General features: G+C 34.4%; 1 protein-coding gene across 1 annotated transcript in view; it reads left to right on the top strand.

The window, feature by feature from the left end:
- Rps6ka6 (ribosomal protein S6 kinase A6) overlaps positions 1 to 21015 on the top strand; it is a 118794-nt gene that overhangs the window by 23289 nt on the left and 74490 nt on the right. The window contains exons 4-6 of the mRNA XM_057760699.1: positions 8752 to 8883; positions 12244 to 12303; positions 15359 to 15472. Coding sequence (XP_057616682.1) covers positions 8752 to 8883; positions 12244 to 12303; positions 15359 to 15472 — 306 coding nt within the window. The remainder of the gene's footprint in view (positions 1 to 8751; positions 8884 to 12243; positions 12304 to 15358; positions 15473 to 21015) is intronic.

Here is a 21015-nt window from a genome sequence, read left to right as displayed (position 1 = left end):
CATTGATCTTACTCAGACGTGTTCAAGTTTTTGGCTCTGATGTCAGCTCAATACAGTCAAATTCCTGTTCATATAGAAAGCATATACTTTTTTTTTTAGCATTTTTCCATTTTTATTTTTTTTCACTGTTTCATCGCTATTTTATTATATTTTTCTATTGAAAAAAAAAATTTTCCCTCTTCCTCCCCGCCTCCCATTTCCCTCCCCCTCCTCCCGCCCCTCTCCCCCTCCCCCCCACTCCTCTTCTCCCCCCTCTCCAGTCCCAAGAGCAGTCAGGGTTCCCTGCCCTGTGGAAAGTCCAAGGTCCTCCCCCCTCCATCCAGGTCTAGGAAGGTGAGCATCCAAACTGTCTAGGCTCCCACAAAGCCAGAACATGAAGTAGGATCAAAACCCCGTGCCATTCTCCTTGGCCTCTCGTCAGCTCTCATTGTCTGCCATGTTTTATCCCATGCTTTTTCAGTCACAGTCCAGCTGGCCTTGGTGAGCTCCCAATAGATCGGCCCCACTGTCTCAGTGGGTGGGTGCACTCATAATCGGTTTCTAGCCATGGATAGGGGCCACTATAATTTGTGATCCTAAAGAAGCTAAACAAGAGGGTAAACCCAAGGAAAAACATATAGTTATCCTCCCGGCTATGGGAAATAGACAGGATTGCCGAGCAAAAAATTGGAATCTTGGGGGTGGGGTGGGATGGGGGTGAGGGGAGATGGGGAGAGAAAAGTGTGAAGGAGAGGATGAGGGGAACTGGGGGAATCGGGGTGATTGGAGATAAAGGAAGGTTGGATAGGGGAGCAGGGAAACTCATATCTTAGTTAAGGGAGCCACCTAAGGGTTGGCAAGAGACTTGAACTTGGAATGGCTACCAGGTGCCCAGGGCAATGTCCCCAGTTAGTTCCTTGGGGCACCTGAGGATAGGGAACCTGAAATGAACCTATCCTATAACCATACTGATGAATATCTTGTATATCACCATAGAACCTTCATCTAGCGATGGATGGAGATAGAGACAGAGACCCACACTGGAGCACCGGATTGAGCTCCCAAGGTCCTAATGAGGAGCAGAAGGAGGGAGAACATGAACAAGGAAGTCAGGAGCATATACTTTTTTTATTCTGTTATTAAATGAATTACAAAACCCAGACGATCTCCAAATACTTTTGTATGTATATTGTATGGATATGCTTAGTATTTATAATTCAGTAGCAACCTAGTACTTACTACAAACAGTAGTAGTATTTTTGAAAGCATAATGATTTTTGGATTTGTTTTAATTAGTTCTAAATGTTATTTGATATTCATTTATTTATCAAACAAGTGATATCTATTTATGATGCATAACATAATGGTAGTTGCTTGATAGGCTTCATTGGGTACTGTTCCAGACTCCTGCCTTTTTAACTGAGATCAGTTGACTTGTGTGTGTATATGTGTTCATTCATTTATAATCATAGGAAATGTCTAAATAGACAGTATATTATGTTAAAAATACCAACAAATTTTTGCCTGCAGAAAGCTTTAAAATATTTTTCTGAGGTGTTAATGTTTTAGTTTCTGTCCCATTACTCATAGACTAATTCATACATCTTACTCTTTTGCTTTAAAAAGTACTGGTAATTGATTTGTTCCTACTTAAATAAGCTGTCAAGGAAGTAGAACTTTAAAAGCAGAAAATGCAGCTTCAGTGTGCATCTCTCAATTCAGTTTGTGCCTTACCTTACATTATTTTTATTATTCTTGAGAGGGTTTAGAAACATGCCCATCTTGATTTGTTTTTTGATATTCTAAAATTATTTCTGCTGCATATGAAAGAAAAGTTATTATTACTAAGGAATTGCTTTAAAATAGTTAATTGAATTGCTTATCTTAAATTAGTTACTTTTTTATCATTTGTCCTTGTGATAAAAGTGACAGAAATAATGCAAAGTGTATAAAGATCTATTTTGTTTAAAGTTTAAAAGGTTGGTCCATTATGGTGACAGGTATAGGAAAGACACATTATAAGGTCAAATCACATGGGCCAGGAAGCAGAGTATAGTCAATGTCATAAATCCATTATTCTCCTTTTCCTATTTTTATTCACCTGGGCCCTATTCTGAGATACTCCCCACTTTTCAGTTAGTTAATCCTTTCTGGAAACACCCTCACAAATAGACCTAGAAGTATGCCTTACCAATTTCCTATGTGATTCTAAGTCTAGTCAGGTTAATGGTGGAGATTGACTATCACAGTTCTCATAGGTACATTAGACTTCCTGTATTGGATATTAAAACAATAAGAGTTTCAGAGGTTTGTTTTCTAAGTTTTCAAGCTATTCTGGAACTAATGCTAGCTCTTAATTTAATCATGTTTGATTTTCTACATACCATATCTAATTGAAGAACTATGTACTAAAATTATGGCAGAACACATAAATAGCTGTTGTAGGAATAGTAGTAGATTTTAAAATTTATACCGATTCTCATAATTTTATAATGAAATTTTAAAAATGAACTTGTTCATAACCTGGCTAGCAACATAAAGAGTGACTTTAAAGGACAGGTTTAACTGTGTTGCCAGAGTAATCTCATTATCCTTGTCTCAAAGTGATCCTCCTAAAGAGCTGAAAGAATGTTTTGTGACACTTTGTCAGATTTCTTTGCTGTATTTATTTATTTTTTTGTTTATTTATATATTTGGAAGCCCTCAGTATTTACCATAAGGCCTTGAGAGATATCTGTAAGCAGTCCTTGGTAGATTTAGATACGACCTTGGTTAGATAGGCCTGAGAATTTATTTAGGCTATTAGGCCCTGTGGCTTGAGAAGATTGTTAAAACCACAGTAGCCATTTCTTTTCTATAAATTACAATATCTCTGTCTCTGAAGGTATTGGTTTGAATCGCTGTAGTGTTTTGGCAAGGTATCCAAATTAGATAAACATTACAACCTGATGACATATGATAGAAGCTTAAATATAAACATCTTTTTAGCTTTTATATTTTTAAGTTCTACATTATTTGAGAGCAGTGTGATCGACATTTTTTGGTGTTAAATCCTTTTGAAATATCTGATGCCACACTAAAATATTGAAAGTGAATTAATACTGGTTCCAAAAATTGAACTAAATATTCTTAACCCATTAGTCTCTTAATGGGATTAACAGCTTCAAATATCTAATGCACTGCTTTTTTTACTTTCAGGGAGATGCATTTACAGTTTTTCTGCAGCTAAAGGTTTGGTTGTCTAATTAGCATTCAAGATGCTTTGAAACTTAAGAATCCGTTTTGGTGGCCTTTTTAAATATCTGGAATTTGTGTTGCTTTTGTCTTAGTCTTCCAGGTGGCAGGATTACAAGTGTGTACCAAAATATTTGTCTCTTGGTGGATAGTTTTTAGAAAAAATGCAAACATTTAAAAAACATTAGAGAAAAGTAAGTTGGAAATAAATGTTGAGCTAAGTTCATACCTATGATCCCAGCTCTTGGGAAGCAGAGGGAAGAGGATTATGAATTCAAGACCAACATGGAGTACATAGAAAATTCTAGGCTGGCTCGAGTTACGTAGTGAGATGCTATCTAAAAAAATAAAAGAAAATAATTGGATGTAGTTTGTGGTGGCACTCATGTAATAATAACAGTATCTGGGAGGCAGAGGCAAGAGGATTTCTGTGAGTTTGAGACCAGTCAGGACTCTATATGGAATAACAGGCCATTCATACTATATAACAAGGACCTGTGTCACCATCATCATTCCCCCACCACACAATGAAAATGTAGCTTGATTTTTATGAAATTATGATATATTCTGGGTAAACGGTATCCTCTGTGTACTGTGCAACTTATGATCACAAAGAGTTGATATTTTAGTCTGTTGTTTCACTGGGAGGATACCTTACTGTCTTTGTACATCCTTTAATTTATACTTATAATTTACAAATTATATTGACTAGAGATTAGTAACTTTTCTATAGGAGTTCAGGTAACTCTAGCCAATATATGACATATGACACATATTCTATACCTTTAGGGAAACGTGTGAGTGTAAAATTACATAAGTCTCATCCTGTTGGCCATGTGAAAATGGGCAAAATTTGACACATGGGCCATAGTTTAGATGAAGGGCTTTATTATGTATTTCCTGACATTTGTAATAATTTTGCTAACAGAAATTAGACTTAAGAAACACATTTTTAAAATTATCACATTTTGAAATAATTGCCATTTAAAGAATGATTTGTAAGAAATATGTTGTGTAGTACTCCATTGTGTAAATATACCATATTTTCCTTATCCATTCTTCGGTCGAGAGGCATCTGGGTTGTTTCCAGGTTCTGGCTATGACAAATAATGCTGCTATGACCATAGTTGAGCACATGTCCTTGTGGTACTAAACAGCAGAAAAAAATAATGACATCTTCAAATTTGCAGGCAAATGGATGGATCTAGAAAACATCATCTTGAGTGAGGTAACCCAGACCCAGAAAGACAATTATCATATGTACTCACTCATAAGTGGTTTTTAAACATACAGTGAAGAAAACCAGCCTACAATTCTCAATCCCAGAGAACCTAGACAACAATGTGGACCCTAAGAGAGACATACATAGATCTAATCTACATGGGAAGTATAAAAAGACAAGATCTCTTGGGTAAATTGGGAGCATGGGGACCTTGGAGGAGGCTTGAAAGGGAGGGAAAAATGTATAACTCAATAACATCAATTTAAAAAAAGAAATAAGTGATATTTTAAAAAGTCTTATGGCTAACCTAAGCTATATTTAAAAATTATTTTAAATGAGATGGATTCTGTTGGCATTTATTTATTTATTTTTTCCATCTCATGTCTATCTCCTCGTTTTTAATTTATTTTTTATTGAAAATTTCCACCTCCTTCCCTCCTCCCACTTCCCTCCTCTCCTTACCCCCCTCCCCTTCCCTCTCCAGTCCAAGGAACAGTCAGGGTTCCCTACCCTATAGGAAGTCCAAGGTCCTCCATCACCAAGACCAGTTGGACTGGAACTGATGGAACATGTGATCTGTTGGCTTTTAAAATGAAAAATTAGGGTTCATATAGGTGACTCTGGCTAAGAAACTGTTCTACTTTTGTAGAAGACAGGTTTGATTTCCAGCACCTATGTCAGGTGACTCCTAACTGCCTGTAGCCCTAGCTCTAGGAGATAATGATTAGATATCCTCTTCTGGACTCTAGACACCTGAAGTCAGACTTGTACATCTGTCCCCAATATATTTATAATTTAAAATAAATATTTCTAAGATTAAGAGTCAAAAATGATAGCAAAATGACTTGCTGGAAATTATGTAGTTGCTAGAGAAACTTTTAGACATTTTGACTCAGGAAATATAGCAGGTATTATGGCACTGAATTTAAATCATTCAGGTTACAAATATAGTCATTCCTTTCTACAAATATTTATCCAGAGCCTATTTCCAGGTAATGTTCTATGTTGTGGAGTAGTAGGGTAAGAAGATGTGATCTCTTTACTCTAGAATTTATGAAATGAGATATTTAATAAGATACTCTTTCTTTCCTTTTTGTTTTCTTTCTTTTTTTCAAGACAAGGTTTCATACTAGGCCAGGGCCTTTGGAACTTACTGTGTAGCCAAGGTTGGCATTGAATTCACAGTAAACATATCTCAAGTGTGCTAAACTTACTAGTATGGGCCACCATACCTACTTATTTAGTGTTTTCTGATAGAAAAATATGGGAGTTACTATGAGACTGAATTTAGTCTATGTAGAAGAAGGAGAAAGTGTGACTTCACAACTTGGTTCAGATGAACTGACATGCAGAGAATAGGTAACTAAAATAGTAAAGATTCTAAAGACTATATATATATATATATATTTGATTATTTTGCCTTGAGTATATGTTATTAGCGAATTCATTTCACAGCAAAGCTTCATAACTGCTTTTAAAGACCTGACTAAGGAAATAGCTTGGGAGTTGTATGTATTTGTTTTCTTAAGTGTCTCTTTTTAGATTTTCAGATAAGTTTTTCAGATTGATTTCAAACAAAATAGCTCCCTTTAAAGCTCATCCCAAAGCAATGACCATGGCTGGATGGACTGTGCCTGTCAAAGGACCAGGAATTTAGGATAGAAAACATGTAGGAATATAGTATCATTAGAAATCTGGAAAGAAAATAGACAAGTTATTTGAGTATTTTAGGTACTATCTAGCTTCCTATAATAGTCTCGACTGTGGCCTTAAGTCTAAAAGATTAAAGACATAAATGTGGGTCAACAAGATGGTGTGGCAGGTAAAGGTGCTTGCTTCAAGGCCTAATGACCTGAGTTCTGTCCCTGAGACCCATGTAGTAGAAGGAGAGAACTTATAAGTTGTCGTAAGACTTACACATGTTAGCTGTTGTAGCATGAGCCTTGTTAATTCAATGTAATAAAAAAAATTGGAAATAGATAAATATCTACTGTAGCTATTAGTTAACCATGGAAGGAGTTTTTATTTCGTTTTTAAAAACATTTTATTCTTCCATTCAACTATTTACACTTCCTTCCCTCCTCTCAATCCCCTACCTCTTCTGCCCTGCTTGAGAGAGGCCAGGAACCCTGCCCTGTGGGAAGTCCAAGGCCCTCCCCCCTACATTCAGGCCTAGGGAGCTGTGCATCCATATAGACTAAGGTCCCAAAAAGCCATAACATGCCGTAAAAACAAGTCCCAATGCCTTTATCAATGGCTTCTCAGTTAGCCCCCATTGTCAGCCACAATCAGAGGGTCCGGTTTGATCACATGCTCATTCAGACCCAGTCCAGCTGAATTTGGTGAGCTCCCATTAGAACAGGTGCACTGCCTCAGTTGGTGGACCAACCCTTCGCGGTCCTGACTTCCTTGCTCCTCTTCTGCCTTTCAACTGGACCTTGGGAGCTCAGTCCATTGCTCTGATGAGGGTCTCTGTCTCTATCTCCATCCTTCACCAGACTAAGATTCTATGGTGATATTCGAGATAATCATCAGCATAGGACAGTTCAGGCACTCTCTCCTCAGCTGCCCAAGGACCTAGCTGGGGACATCCCATGGACACCTGGGAACCCCTCTAGAGCCAAGTCTCTTGCCAACCCTAAAATGGCTCCCTTACTGTAGTTATCTTCTTCCCAGCTCCTATATCCGCCCTTCCTCCATCTCCACACTCCCACTCCCCCAAGCTCTTGCCAGACCTTCCCTTTTAAAACCTCTCCATGCAACTGAATTCATTATTTTTGGTCATTTGGTTTTGAGACAGGGTCTCACTACATATCCCTGTCTGTCCTTGATCTTTCTGTGTAGACCAGATTGGCTTTGAACTAATAGAGAGCCACTTGCCTCTGCTGCTATTTTAGCTTCTGGCTATATGACTTCAGCTTGTTTAGCACTTCATATAAGTAGAATTATAAAGTGTTTTTCTTTTTGTTAGTTTCCTATTTCACTTAAAATCATCTCTTTAGGGTTCATCTATTTTGTAGTATGTGTCAGGATTGTTTCTTTTTTAAGGCTGAATAACATTCCATTGTGTACATATACTATGCTGTTATTTATGTAACTACTGACATGTGCTTAGGTTGCTTCATCTTCCCGTTTTCAATACTGTTGCTCTGATCATTTAGTACACAATGATGTCTTTGAGACTCTGCTTTCAGTTTTTTTGGTTTCACAACCAGAAGTACAATTATATATAATATGTTAATTCTACATTAATTTTTTAAGTAGCAGCTTGATTTATATGACATCTTGCTGTTTTACATAGTTATCAGCACTATACATTTTACTCGTATCTGCAGCTATGATGGAATTGTGTTTGTAAAAAACAAATTCTAGGATATGTTCTGAGGTGTGCCGTAAATTGAGCTTGTATTTTTGTGATTTTTTTATAATCTTTCATTGAATAACAATATATCAGAAGTAGCTATATGGTGATAATCTCACTTGGTAGATCTTCCTAGCTTAGAATTTGCTGTGTAGCATAGGCTGGCCTGAAAGCCATAGCAGTTCTCCTGCCTCAACTTCTCAAGCATCTGTGACTATGAAAGGAATATGAAATTAATGTGTTCTATAACATGCTTATTAAGATAGTAACTTATTTTCAGAAAACAGCATTAAAGGACAGCATACCTTCTTAGTCTTAACTATTACGCAAATGTTTTGAAGTTTTAGCCCTTTTTCCTAGGTTATTTAGTAAGATAATTTACAATTTCTTATCTGTAATATGAGAACAAAGATGAGTTTTAATAAAAATATTTCTAAAGTATTAAACCTGTAAAAAATTTCTCTAGAAAGCCTTTTAGAGAACTTTTAATCCTAAACACTTTTGAGCAGTAATATTGATTGTAATAAATATCAGTTGCTACATAACACTTTACTGTCAATTTACAGATTAAACAAAGATATATTATCACACAGTTTGTATGAGCCAAGAATATGGACATGACTCAACTAAGTCTTCTGCTTAGTCATACAAACCTGTAATCAAGGTTTCGGCTCTTCTGCATTCTTATCTGGAGGCTTCACTGGGGAAGGTCTACTTTTAAACTCTCAAAGATTTTTGGCATGGTTCTTTTCTGAGTATTATTAACTGGAGGCTTCCCTCAAGTTGCTTAGTACTGCAAGAAGATGGCTACAGTCCTTTGTTTTATGGGTTTTCAACAGGACCTCTTAGTTCAATGAAGACAATAAGGAGAACTTCTAGACTTTTTTTGGCATAATGTAATCATATAAATGAAATCCTATCACCTTTGTCATTGTTATTTTTGTTTGGAATTCAGCCACAGGATATGTTTGCCCCGAAGATGGCTGAGGTTATACAAGAACATGAACAGGATGAGGTGGAGGACATGGGGGATTATCTCAGACTTTGTAAGACAACGGAGGTTGTACAAGAACGTGAACCTGAAGAGGTGAGGATCATGGGGGATTATCTCAGAGTTTGTTTGCTGCATTGAATCACTTGGAAGTTTCTCAGTTGATATTATCAAGAATTTGACTCAATATACAGACATAGATCATTATTCTAGGTATTGCAAAAGTACCTTTAAATTTCAGTGTAATTTGTTCTAGTTTTAAGAGAAGGAGGAGGTAGAGGGGGAAGAAGAGGGGAAGTAATAATAATAATAATCACAATAATAATTGACCTTTTCCAGAAGTTATCAGTATCCAACATATAGTCATGAAGTTTGAGAACAAAATTTCTTTAGAATATCAAATTCTTAAGTATTTTTTTAACATTGTATACTATACATACAATCATTTTGCTTGCTAGGTGTATTTTGGGTGATCCTAGAAACTACTAGTATGTAATAATACTATAATATTTGTTGTGAAGACTGATGGCCTTTATATGTTTTATTAATGAAATTATTAACTTACATCACCTATTATTTCTTACATTGTCATTAGCCTCTTTCTGATTTGTATATCTTTATTTTCTTATGTTTCCAGGCTATTTGAAAGTACTTAAATTCTTTTCTGAGAAAATTAAAATAATTGAAAAGTACTCTTTATTACACTTATGAGATCTGTTCATTTAGGTTTTGGGCCCTTTAATTCTTTTGTTGTCTTGAGAGAGGATCTTGTTGCATAAACCAGAGTGACCTTGATCTCACAATCCTCTCAGTTTCTCAAGTGCTTCGATTTTAGGTACCAGGCTGGACTTCCATTTCACACGTAATGGGGGCAAAATATGTCATTTATCTTCTCAAATTAGAGGTTATATTTTTAAATAAAATTTTATTTTCTTAGATCATTTTGGATATATTTTTGTTTTTACATGAGTGAAAAATTATTTGGATTTTAGTAAGCACCAGTGAATTCTGTGGTATTCCATAGATTGATATTCTTATATTGAAAACCTGTTCTTTGAAGATTGATAAAGTAGGAAAAATTAAGTGTTTTGTTTGTGACGGGGATGATTCCCAGGATGCCATGATGTTTTTTGATTCATTCCAGTTCATTTTATTTCTAATTTCTCCAGACTAAGAGCTTCATGATAAATTAGTTATAAGATGGTATGGCTAGTATGCAAGCAGTAGCTAGGTAACAGAGGGAAGTCAAAGTCTCAGTCCTTTTTATACATAACTTTTATGTATAGACAAATATGAGAATCACTTGACAGTAAAATTTTAGCTATCAGGATGCTATCTTCCTGGGTTTTGGATTCTTTGTTGAAAGTTGATTGTTAATGACAAATTTATAGGTTGTGTTTTTAAATAGCATATTCCCCAATCTGTTGAGGTAAGGTATAGTGCTGTCATATTCAGAGATTAGAAACTCTGGGTGAAGAGCTGATATGGAATGGCTCCCTGATTAATCTATATTGGTTAGTTTTTCTTTGTTCCCTTTCAGTTTGCTTTTTTTTCAGCATTGCATTCTTAGAGCTGTCCTTTCAATAATGACCACTTAGGAATTGGCTTCTTGAGTTGACAAAATGTGTGGAAAGAATCCTCTGATCTGTCAGAGGTGTTAGTAGTTCTTCCTTTTGGGTTGATATGTGATCTTTTATTGCTTGTCCAGGACTGGTTGAAAGACAGATAGATTGTGTCCAATTTATGGCCTTTACTACTAAAGCTGCTCTGTCAAATGCACATACCTTTGCTCACATGTGTCTTAGATAAATGCTCTTCCACTGTTTACTGGAATCTAATTTCTCACTCATGGTTAGTCTGAGTTTTGAGTATTATTAGTTAATCATTTTTCAAAGATGTTCTTGTGTTTTGGTGTTGTAGTTCCTACATGTGCAGATTGATGTTGAAGCCAGTACTTGAATTAGGTCAAGCCTAGAATCAAGAAATACCTCTATTGTAATTTCTTATAAATTTTCCATTTTCCAGGAACTTTAATACTGTTTTTCTGGCCAGAAATAGGATTTTCTTTCAAAGCCCTAGTTCACATAGCTTTGTAGTAGTAGTATTGTAGCTGTTTTCTTAGTGACAAAGGCAGCAAATAAAAAGGGATTATACCTATACCTTTCTTAGCACAGGGGTCTCTTTTCCTGCTTCCTCTGGAGAGATGTTTCTCTTTTGATTGGTCCTTGCCTTAGTGTGGTTGGATATTGAAAAAGGAAAACTGGATAAGTTTAGAAAGCTTCCTTATGATAACTACCCCAGAAGTATATTCTTCTTGGGAAGTTTATTTTTAGGCCTATAGTCGAGAGGATTCCATGATTCAGTCTCCCCACTGGCCACAATCAGGAGATACAGATAGAAAATAAACTCTGAATTGTTTATCAAATTTTGGTATCTTTTTCTATTGTTAGTGTTTACTTCCCAGAGTCCCAGGATAGTTTCTTTAGCATTCTAAATAGAATTTTTTGTTGATAATCAGGGAAGTGGTAGACTTAGTGAACTTACTCTATTTTAGGTGTCGGTGTCATTAGTAGTTTTATTTAATCCATCCTTCTTTCTGTCCAGTCATCTAATTTTGCTTTTCTGTGATCTCTTACAAATTGGCATTGGTTAAATTCCTTTTCATTTAGACCAACTTACTGTTATTTAATATGCAAACTCTTTAGATCAGTGAATGATCTTTATATACGTTTTCTGTAAAAGGCCAAACAATAAATATTTAACACCTTGTAGTTTCAGTATCTCTGTAGTTACAGTATTTCTGTCACACTATTTAACTTTGCTTTAATGTGAAAGCTATCATAGTTAGTGTGGAAACAAATGACTGTGACTGTATTTTAGTAGCATTTATTCAGGAAAAGGCAGCTAACCTGATTTGGCTTATGGATCATAGTTTGTAAACCCTTGATCAAAACCGTCCATAATTACTTTTTTAAAATCAGTGTCTCAATACATGTAATTATCCCCAAAGCTTTTGCATGTGAAAATGTTTCTATAGCTGCTTAAAGCTCTTGTAATTTAAATTTTATTTCTGTATGGTATCTTATGAATTTAAAATTGAAGCATATGAGATTTTCCATTATTCATTCATATGAAATTGTTCCTATTGTAACATTCTTTGACAATATCTAAGTTAGATTCTGGGAGATTTATTTGTATGTGTAAGGCCATTCATTGGTCATGGCACAGCATTAAGAAGCATGTAGTGAAACGTAAAACTATGAAAAATTGAGGCTTTAAGGACAATATGTCAACTCAATTCATAAATTTCCTTTTCTAAATAATTTCTGTGTACCCTTGACCTTTTGTTTTGCAGGAACTTGTTAGATTGTGAAGGGAAATGCCCAGTGTTATATTTTTCTTAGTTATTCTTGTTTCAATATCACTGAACTTCACATTTTGAAAAATGTTTTTCAGGTAAATGATCTTAAAACGGTTGATGAACCAATGGAAGAGGGAGAAGCAGAATCTAGCTTGGTAAGTATCATGTTAATTTAGTAAACACCATTTGTAGCATATAAAGAAAAAATGATTGGAAAAGAGAAAAGTTTTATCAGTTACAGAAATGTATTTTAGTAAGTCTATAATAAATGTAAAATTTTGAAATGGTTTCATGTGGTCCTAGCTGTTCTTAAACTTAGTGTAACTAAGGATACCTTGAATTCCTGATGCTTTAACTTCCACCTTCTAAGATCATAGGCATGTATCACCATACTTCATATCTAAAGTTTTAAAAATTTCATATGTTTTGTTTGTGCATGCACTAGGTATACACACGGAGTTCCATTCTTACCCTGTGGTTTTTTATTTTTATTTTTTTTTTTATGAAATTGAATCTTACTCTGTAGTTCAGGCTCACCTTAACATTTAACACTCTTCTTGCTTCGGCTTCACAAATACTAGGATTACAGCTTTTAATCATAAAACCTGCCCAGTGTGTGACCTTCAAAAAAACAGCTTTGTTGACAATATACAGGCCATAACAATCACCAATTTGAATATAAGAAATGGCATTTTTACTTTTTATTATATAAGAAATGTAGTTATTTTAATGCAGTATCCCCTGGATTAAACTAAAAGATTATTTAGTCTTTAAATAGTGCCCCCTTTTTGTTCTGGAGGCTAGTCTTATAATCTTGTGACTCTTCTGTATTTGAGGTATAATAGAATCATCTCCTTTTCATTATAACAGTTCCCCATAAGCAAATCAGTTGTCAAATGAATGACGCAGTATTTGATTGTCTAGTGTTAAGCACTCTTGGCTTCCTTTATTTAAAACAAAAAATGATCATAATATAGAAGTTGTGGTTCAGCCTTCTTAATTTTTTCTTTTTTTTTTATCACTTATTAAATATACTTTTGAGTTCTATAAAAGTACCTAACACTGTAGTCACATGTGCCTCAGATTTGTCATTTAATGTGGAAAATGCAATGAACTCTGTGTGGAAGTTATTAAATTTTTATTTTACAGTACCAACTTCATTTTCACAGATAGACATTGTCTATATTTTCTAGGACTGCCCTAACAAAAGACCACAGACTGAGTGTCCTACACAGCAAAAATTAATTTTCTCACAATTCTTGACTCTATTAAGTCTGCCATCAAGGTGTTGGCAAAATTGATTTTTCTGAGGTCTTTCTCCTGATTTTGTAGATGGTCTATGGCTTCACATACCCCCTACCCCGTGTGTGTGTGTGTGTGTGTGTGTGTGTGTGTAAGATTATCAGTCATTTGGGATTACGTCATAGCCATATGATGTTATTTTTTCTTAATCATTGCTAGTACAGTAATACTCAGTTCAACCACACTTGAGAGTGTATATCTGACTTTCTGTGTCATTGATATTATTTTAGCAGTCAAGAAGACTAGCTCATTGGGACCATTCTCTTGTCCTCTTTAGCCACAGCCACCATTGATTAATCAGAGAATTAAAGGGGCAATAGAATAAAGAGCATTTGGCTTGAGATATTGTAGAACTCAAGCTTTGAGTGTATCAATTTTGTTTTCTAGACAGTAATGGAGTTGAATCAGAGATTATACCTTCAGCTTTGCTATTTTGTAATAGGAAATCCATGGAGATTAAGAAAAATTATTAGTTACTGTGCTTTCCATACAGACTAGAATTACAACTCACTTGAGTATAGTCGTAACACCTGAGAGTTGTCATCTGTGATGGGGTAGAAATATTCCTAGGGAGGATTCCTTTCTTTCTAACATAGATGGTAGAATACTTTTATATTTATATTTATTTATATTTAAATTATATTTAAATTATTAATAAAAGTTCATGGCATGGGAACATTTTTGAGTTCTATAATTATTTTTGTGAGTTTGCTTTGCATTGATCTGGATACTAATATACTTAAGAATATAGTAAATTACTATTTAAAAGGACTTTTGAGATTTTATATTTGCTTTCTCACAATTTACAAGGTTTAATCTTTACTTTTTCTGTTTCTGTCTCATCAGTTGCACTTCTGTGAGGGGTTTAAGCATCTAAGTTCCTCAACTGACTGTGGTGTGTTCAACCCCAGTTGATACATCTACAACACACCTAAGACTGTACACCTAAGACTCAAAGAACATCATGGAAAAATGATTGGAAAAATCATAAGAGTCAGGGGATCATACTGGCTGATGGAAGATAGTGTTCTCTATATAGGAAAGGGAAGCTGCACCCATGAAATCTCAACAGTAAGGTTGCATAAACAAGACCTAAACAATGATAACACTAGTTGACATGCCATTATGGAAGGTAGAAATCTCACAAGGACCCATTCCTAGAAGTGCTACAAACAATTAATGACTATTGAGAGAGGAGAATAAGTCTAGCTCTCTTCCATGAGTTCCCTAATTGATTATTCAGTGCCAAGTCACCAATCCTAACAACATATGTACAATATGAACAATACTAGATAGACTCAGCAGGCTGACTTATATATTTATGTGTATATATGTGTAATAATAAACAGAGGGTATGAATTTGAGAGGAAGCAAATAGAGGGTACATAGGAGTTGGAGGAAGGAAGAAGGAATTATGTAAATACAGTAGTCATCCAAACATCAATAAAAATACAATTAAAAATAAATCTTAGTTTCTAATATTATTGTGTTGTTATCCACTTATAATGCTGTTGCATGAATTTATTTCACATGCTTTCATTTATATGAAATTATATATTAAGAGCTGGGCTTGGTGGCACATGAATGTAATCTCAGTATACAGAAGGCAGAGGCAAGAGAATTGTCAAAAGTTTGAGGCCCATATGCTCTATACAGCAAGTTCCAGTCTAGGTGTACATAGCATGAATACCTCAAATGAACACCACCACCAACAAGAAGACCTGGCAACAAAAGAAATGAAATTATATCTCTGTGTTATATCAGGAGATAGAAATTAGTCCATAAACAAAGTACTAGATTGATGGGGTTTGATATTGTATAACTTATAGTGTGACTTTTTTTTTTGAAATGGAACTAATCACATGATGTTGGAATTGCACATTAGTATTATTTGGATTTTTTTTGAAGGATGAAGATGTTAAAGAAATCCCTATTACACATCATGTGAAAGAAGGATATGAGAAAGCAGATCCTGCACAGTTTGACCTGCTCAAGGTTCTTGGTCAGGGGTCTTTTGGAAAGGTAATAAATATTTTTTCCTACATTTGCTTTTCTTTTTGATATTTAATAGGAATGTATAAACATGCTTAAAAGTCATTTCTATAGCTCTCACAGGATTTGAAAATGACTGTTTAGTATTATGTTTTATTTCTGTTTTGATTTAGATTTTGTTATGATCTTCAATAGCAGTCAAGGTATCCTAATCCCCTGAGCTTATATTTCTCTAGGTAAAAACCACACCATGTTCATTGTTGGTTGGATAAATCACCTACTTGATTTTTATGAAGATATTTTAGATGTCCTTTTTTATGTTCACTAACATAACTGGCTATCTCCTGGTGATGTTACCTCTGTTTCTAGCTCTGTAATTTATGCTGTAATTTATGTTTGAAATCAGGAGCTATCCTACCATTTCTTAAAGCAAAGAAGAACTAGCCTAGATTATTTGGAAATGATGTGAGATTCTTGCTTTGAAGAATTTTTTAGAAATATTAATTCATATATGGTATTTGTTTATTAAGTATTTGGCAATATGTTTCTCAGAAAGAAAGTATGTGGATCTGGATCCTGTAGATTGTATACCCAAAATCTAAGGCATGAAAATTTTCTAATGCATATAGTAGTGATAGCCTTTAGGAAAATGACTGCAATCATTATTTGTTGGGAGAAATATGGGAGAAACAAGATATCATAGTAGCTGAGATTTAGTTATAAAGTGGAAAATTAAGGCAATTGAGCAGTGATTAAGACATTTGTAAGGAAATATATTTACTGAGTATCCAGTGTGTGCACAGTAGTTTAATAAAAAAAATATATTGCTGAGTATAAACTAGACAATTATTTGAATGTAGTCTGATATCTACATGGTATAGAATATATGAAATAAATAGAAATATTTTTAGGACATAAAAGACAAACTGAAATGGCTTATGGGATGATCTTGGTTATCAACTTGAAACACCTGGAAAAGAGGGAATCTCAGTTGAAGCACCTCATTCATCAATTTGGCCCATGGGCATGTTTGTAAAGTATTATCTTAATTGATGGTTGGTGTAGGAAGGCCCAGCACATTGGGTGGTACCTTCCTTGGGTACGTGAGTTTGGTCTGTGTAAAGAAGGTGGCTGAACAAAGCAGAGGAAGCTTGCCAGTGAGCAGCATTCCAACATGGTCTCTGCTTCAGTTCCTGCCTTGAGCTTCTGCCCTGGCTTCTCTCCATGATGGACTGCAATATTTAAGCCAAATAAACCCCTTAAATAAACCCCTTAACACTCAAGTTGTTTTTTGTTATGGTGTTTGTCATAGTAGCAGAAAACCAAGTCAGACAGGGAGAAAACTTGAAGAGTAGGGTGGAAAGAAAAACCAGAAGGGCCTATTAATAGGTTGTTGGTAGAGGAGGTATTATAAAACTAACTTGTAAATTAGGTATATATATTATAGATAATTTTATTTTTAATGTTTCTGAGATATTTATTAATCTAGAACAGAGAAGTTTTTATATCTCAAAGTATAAATGCTTAAATATTTGACAAATATAATAACACAGAAGCATATGAAGTTATTAAAAGTTTTGTTACTTAATATATAATATATATTCATCTGTGCATTTATTTCTTGCTTTGTATCATAAAAGATTTAAGAATTCTATAGGTAAACAACAATCAACATTGAAAGTAAGTAGCATAAGTTGGATATGATATTATTTGCCTATAACTCTAGCACTTAGGTGGCTGAATAAAAAGGATGCTTCTGAGGTTGAGGCTGGCTTGTGGGGGTACAGAGTGGTTTGAGTCTATCTTGGGTACATAATGAAACCCATTCTCAAACATTCCAAAATCAAAGGAGGAGAAAAACAAACACAACCCTAAAAGCAAGTGGCAATATGGATGGAAACAGAAAAATCAGAGCAGGAAAGATTAAGTAAAGCCTGGAATACACACTATTGTTTACAAATATATAACATAGGGCCTGGAACCCTTTCTTAAGCAATTCAGAAATGAGATTGATAGCGATCATAAAGAAGTAGACCTATTCAAATACATTAGCATTGACAGTATCTTTAAGGTGGAAACATATTAAACAAACCATATAAATTTTTATTGCTTTTCATAAAAAATAATGTATAACAAAGTGAGTTTTTTCAGTAACATCTTCATATTAAATATAACAACAGGCTAACAAGTTGTTGGTGTGGTTCTTAAATTCAGGGAACACTGTGTAAAAAGTTTGGTTTAAAAAAAGACATTGTTGAAGCGCCTTTTAAATCCATAGTTGTAAGATACAAAATAGTGAGATTATGTAGTTCATCAAGCAAAGTTATTATGAAGGTAGCTTTTGTTTGGCTTCTTAGGATGTGAACATACTTGTTTGTCGGTATTGCATCATTTGTGTAGGCATTGTGTAGGTGTAACTTGTTATATGCTGATCATATTCAAGAATTTGGCCAAGGCTGTGAATCAGATACATGTAGGCCCAATTCCAAGAAACTTCAGGCTGTACAATCTTACTTAAGTTTTTAAGTTAAGGTTCCACTGTTAAAATATAAGCAATAGGAGTTTTAGATGTTGTAAAGTTTTATGACATTAAATGTTTTATTCTATTTAATGGGAACAAAATCCTACTAATGTCAAAGTCATATAAGACTGTACATTAAAGAGAAGACCTGAATTGATAAAAGTAGAAATGAAAAGGGGATAACAAACTATTGAAACTCATAAAACCATTAGGTAATGCTTTACAAACTTGTACTCATAAATTGAAAAATCCAGAAGAAATGGATAAATTGATTGATATGTAACTCATAAGAATTAAACCAAGATTATACAAACAGCACATATATACCTATATCAAGAATGAGAAGCAGTACATTACCAAGTTAAATAAAAAAGTCCAATACCACATGAACTCCTCATGTTTTCATTCATGTGATTGTTTTCACTCATATGAAGAACATATATATGCTTGTATGTGTGTGTGTGTGTGTGTGTGTGTGAGAGAGAGAGAGAGAGAGAGAGAGAGAGAGAGAGAGAGAGAAGACAAGACAGTAGAGGGAGAGGAACAATTTCCAAGAAATTGGGGAGTGTTGAAAAAGAGTGAGTAGTAAAAGATATGTGACAAAATCAAATGAAGAGAACTGTTTGAGTGGAGTCTGTGGTCCAGCAAGAGGCAGGGGGTGTGGGAAAAATCAGAGTGGAAGTGAATAAGAATAAGAAATCATGCTATGTATTACCATAATAAAACTTTTTATATACTGAGTAAAATTAGAAAAAAAACAGTATCCCTATGAAAGACGTATGGAGAATTCTTTAGTGATCATGTGAAGTATACGGCTACTAATGACTACTAATGAAAGGTAGCACACCTGAATATTACATTTTTAAAACAAAAATATAAAAATTTGGCATTGTCAGACTAGATTGTATATAGCATAGGGAAAATTGATTATATAATATGTATATTCATGGATTATTAAATATTTCCTTTTGTGATAAGCCTCTAAATATAGGGCTTAAAATGAATTTTGAACACTGAACTATTTTATTTTTATATAATTGATCAATTATCAAGTGATAGTTTTAAAAATACTTGGTTGTGTTTTAAAATAAGTCTCTAGTTGGTATAGTCTCTGCAATCAACATTTAAATATATGTGATCTAATTCACTTCCAAGTGTTTCCTGAGTACTTACTAATGGACAATATAATACTTCTTAATGGACAATATAAAAGTCCATGTGATAGAGAGAAAAATACTTTGAGGTAACTCACTCATTTCCCTTCTGAACAGGTTCCCACGGTCTAATGTAACTGGAGAGATCTTGATAGGCACTGCAGCTATATTTATAGTTGATTGTGAGAAGGTAGAAATAGGTTTTTGCTTGTTGAAAATGGCATATTATGGAATTAGCAGTCACTTTTTCAGATTATGAAAGATGACATGACATCTTTTATTTGACATTTAAGAATAATAGGGAACACTTGGAGAGCTATGAGAAATGATTACTTTGTACAACTTAATTTTTTCTTGAAGCATGGGCTCTTTTATCCTTCCTTAACTGCCTCTTCCTTTATATGCTGCTCTTTGCAATACCGTTAATGACTGTGTTCTACAACAGTAGTTGTCAGAGGTGTGGTCTGTGTGTCTCTAGGCATCTCCAAACCCTTTCAGGAATCCTTAGGTCAGAACTGTTTCATAATAACCCAAGTATTTTTAGAACTGCTGTGTACAATAACAGTAGAAACTCCAAATAGTACATTTGTCATTGGGTTCTTTCCAGTCTCACACTTAGTTGAAGAAAGTCCTTGATGAGATATAATCAGTTATTTCCTTTATTATATCTCAACCATAAAATTCATATCTTTTTAATAGTCTATAGAATTGAAAATATAATGAAGCATTTTAGTTGCAGATCAAACCAGTTTTTCAAAGCAGAATACAAGTGAAAAATTTTGAGTTATGAGGTGAACTAGTTATTTTTCATGGATCACTATCTTATATATCTGTATTAATTTTTTGAGAATTTAATAACAATTTATTTTGTTTATAATCATTCCCTTAACCCAACTCATCCCATTTTCACCGTCATTTTCTTACCCACCCAACATCTGAGTTTTTCTTGTTTTTTTTTTTTTTTAATCCATGTAATCCAGTTTTTGCTGTCCAATTACTCTTATGACTGGGGCGTGTCATAGAGTGTGGTCAGCCTACTAGTGGGCCACTCCATTAAAGAAAACTGACTATCCATCTTCTAGCAATAAGGTTCTTAAAAATCTAGTGGTGGGACATCATGCCCATTTTTCATTTTCCATACTGGGATTTTATCTAGCTTGAGATTGCACAAGTCTTTTGTACATTCTTTCACAGTTTCTGTGAGCTCATATGTGCAACTGTCCTCTTGTGGATCACTATTCTTACTAGAAAGAAATGAGTTATAAACTATGGTTACTTAAATTTGAGTATTGATAGTTTTTGTTATTGTTTTTGCAAAAAAAATGAATGGTGTGATTCTGTTATAGGAAAAAAATACTGGTCATATTTTTGTCTATTAAAAGTAGAAGTTTGAAGGAAAATGAATTATTAAATTTTTAATGTAGTGAGGAGAGGCAGGCTGCGTTCCCACCCAGCTCCCGCATGGCTAGCTTTATACCTGAAATAACAACACACAAATTGTATTCTTTTAAACACTGGCCCATTAGTTCTAGCCTCTTATTGGCTAATTCTCACATCTTGATTAACCCATATTTTGTAATCTGTGTAGCACCACGAGGTGGTGGCTCACCGGAAAAGATCTTAACCTGCTTCCATCTCGGAGAGGAGAGCTATGGCGTCTGCCTAACTTCCCTTCTTCCCATCATTCTGTTCTGTTTACTCTGCCTACTTAATTTTCTGTCCTATCAAAGGGCCAAGGCAGTTTCTTTATTAACCAATGGAAGTAACACATAGACAGATGACCCTCCTCCATCATTTTAATTTTTTAAATTTATAAATTTTGTTATAAAAACCTTGATTTAAATAAAAATATCACACGAAAATTAGTCAGATTGAAAGTCTATACAACTAAATCACTT

The sequence above is a fragment of the Chionomys nivalis genome, chromosome X (assembly GCF_950005125.1).
Source record: "Chionomys nivalis chromosome X, mChiNiv1.1, whole genome shotgun sequence".
Taxonomy (NCBI): Eukaryota; Metazoa; Chordata; class Mammalia; order Rodentia; family Cricetidae; genus Chionomys; species Chionomys nivalis.
The sequence above is the reverse complement of the archived record's forward strand: the minus strand, read 5'-3'. Positions and strand labels throughout refer to the sequence as shown.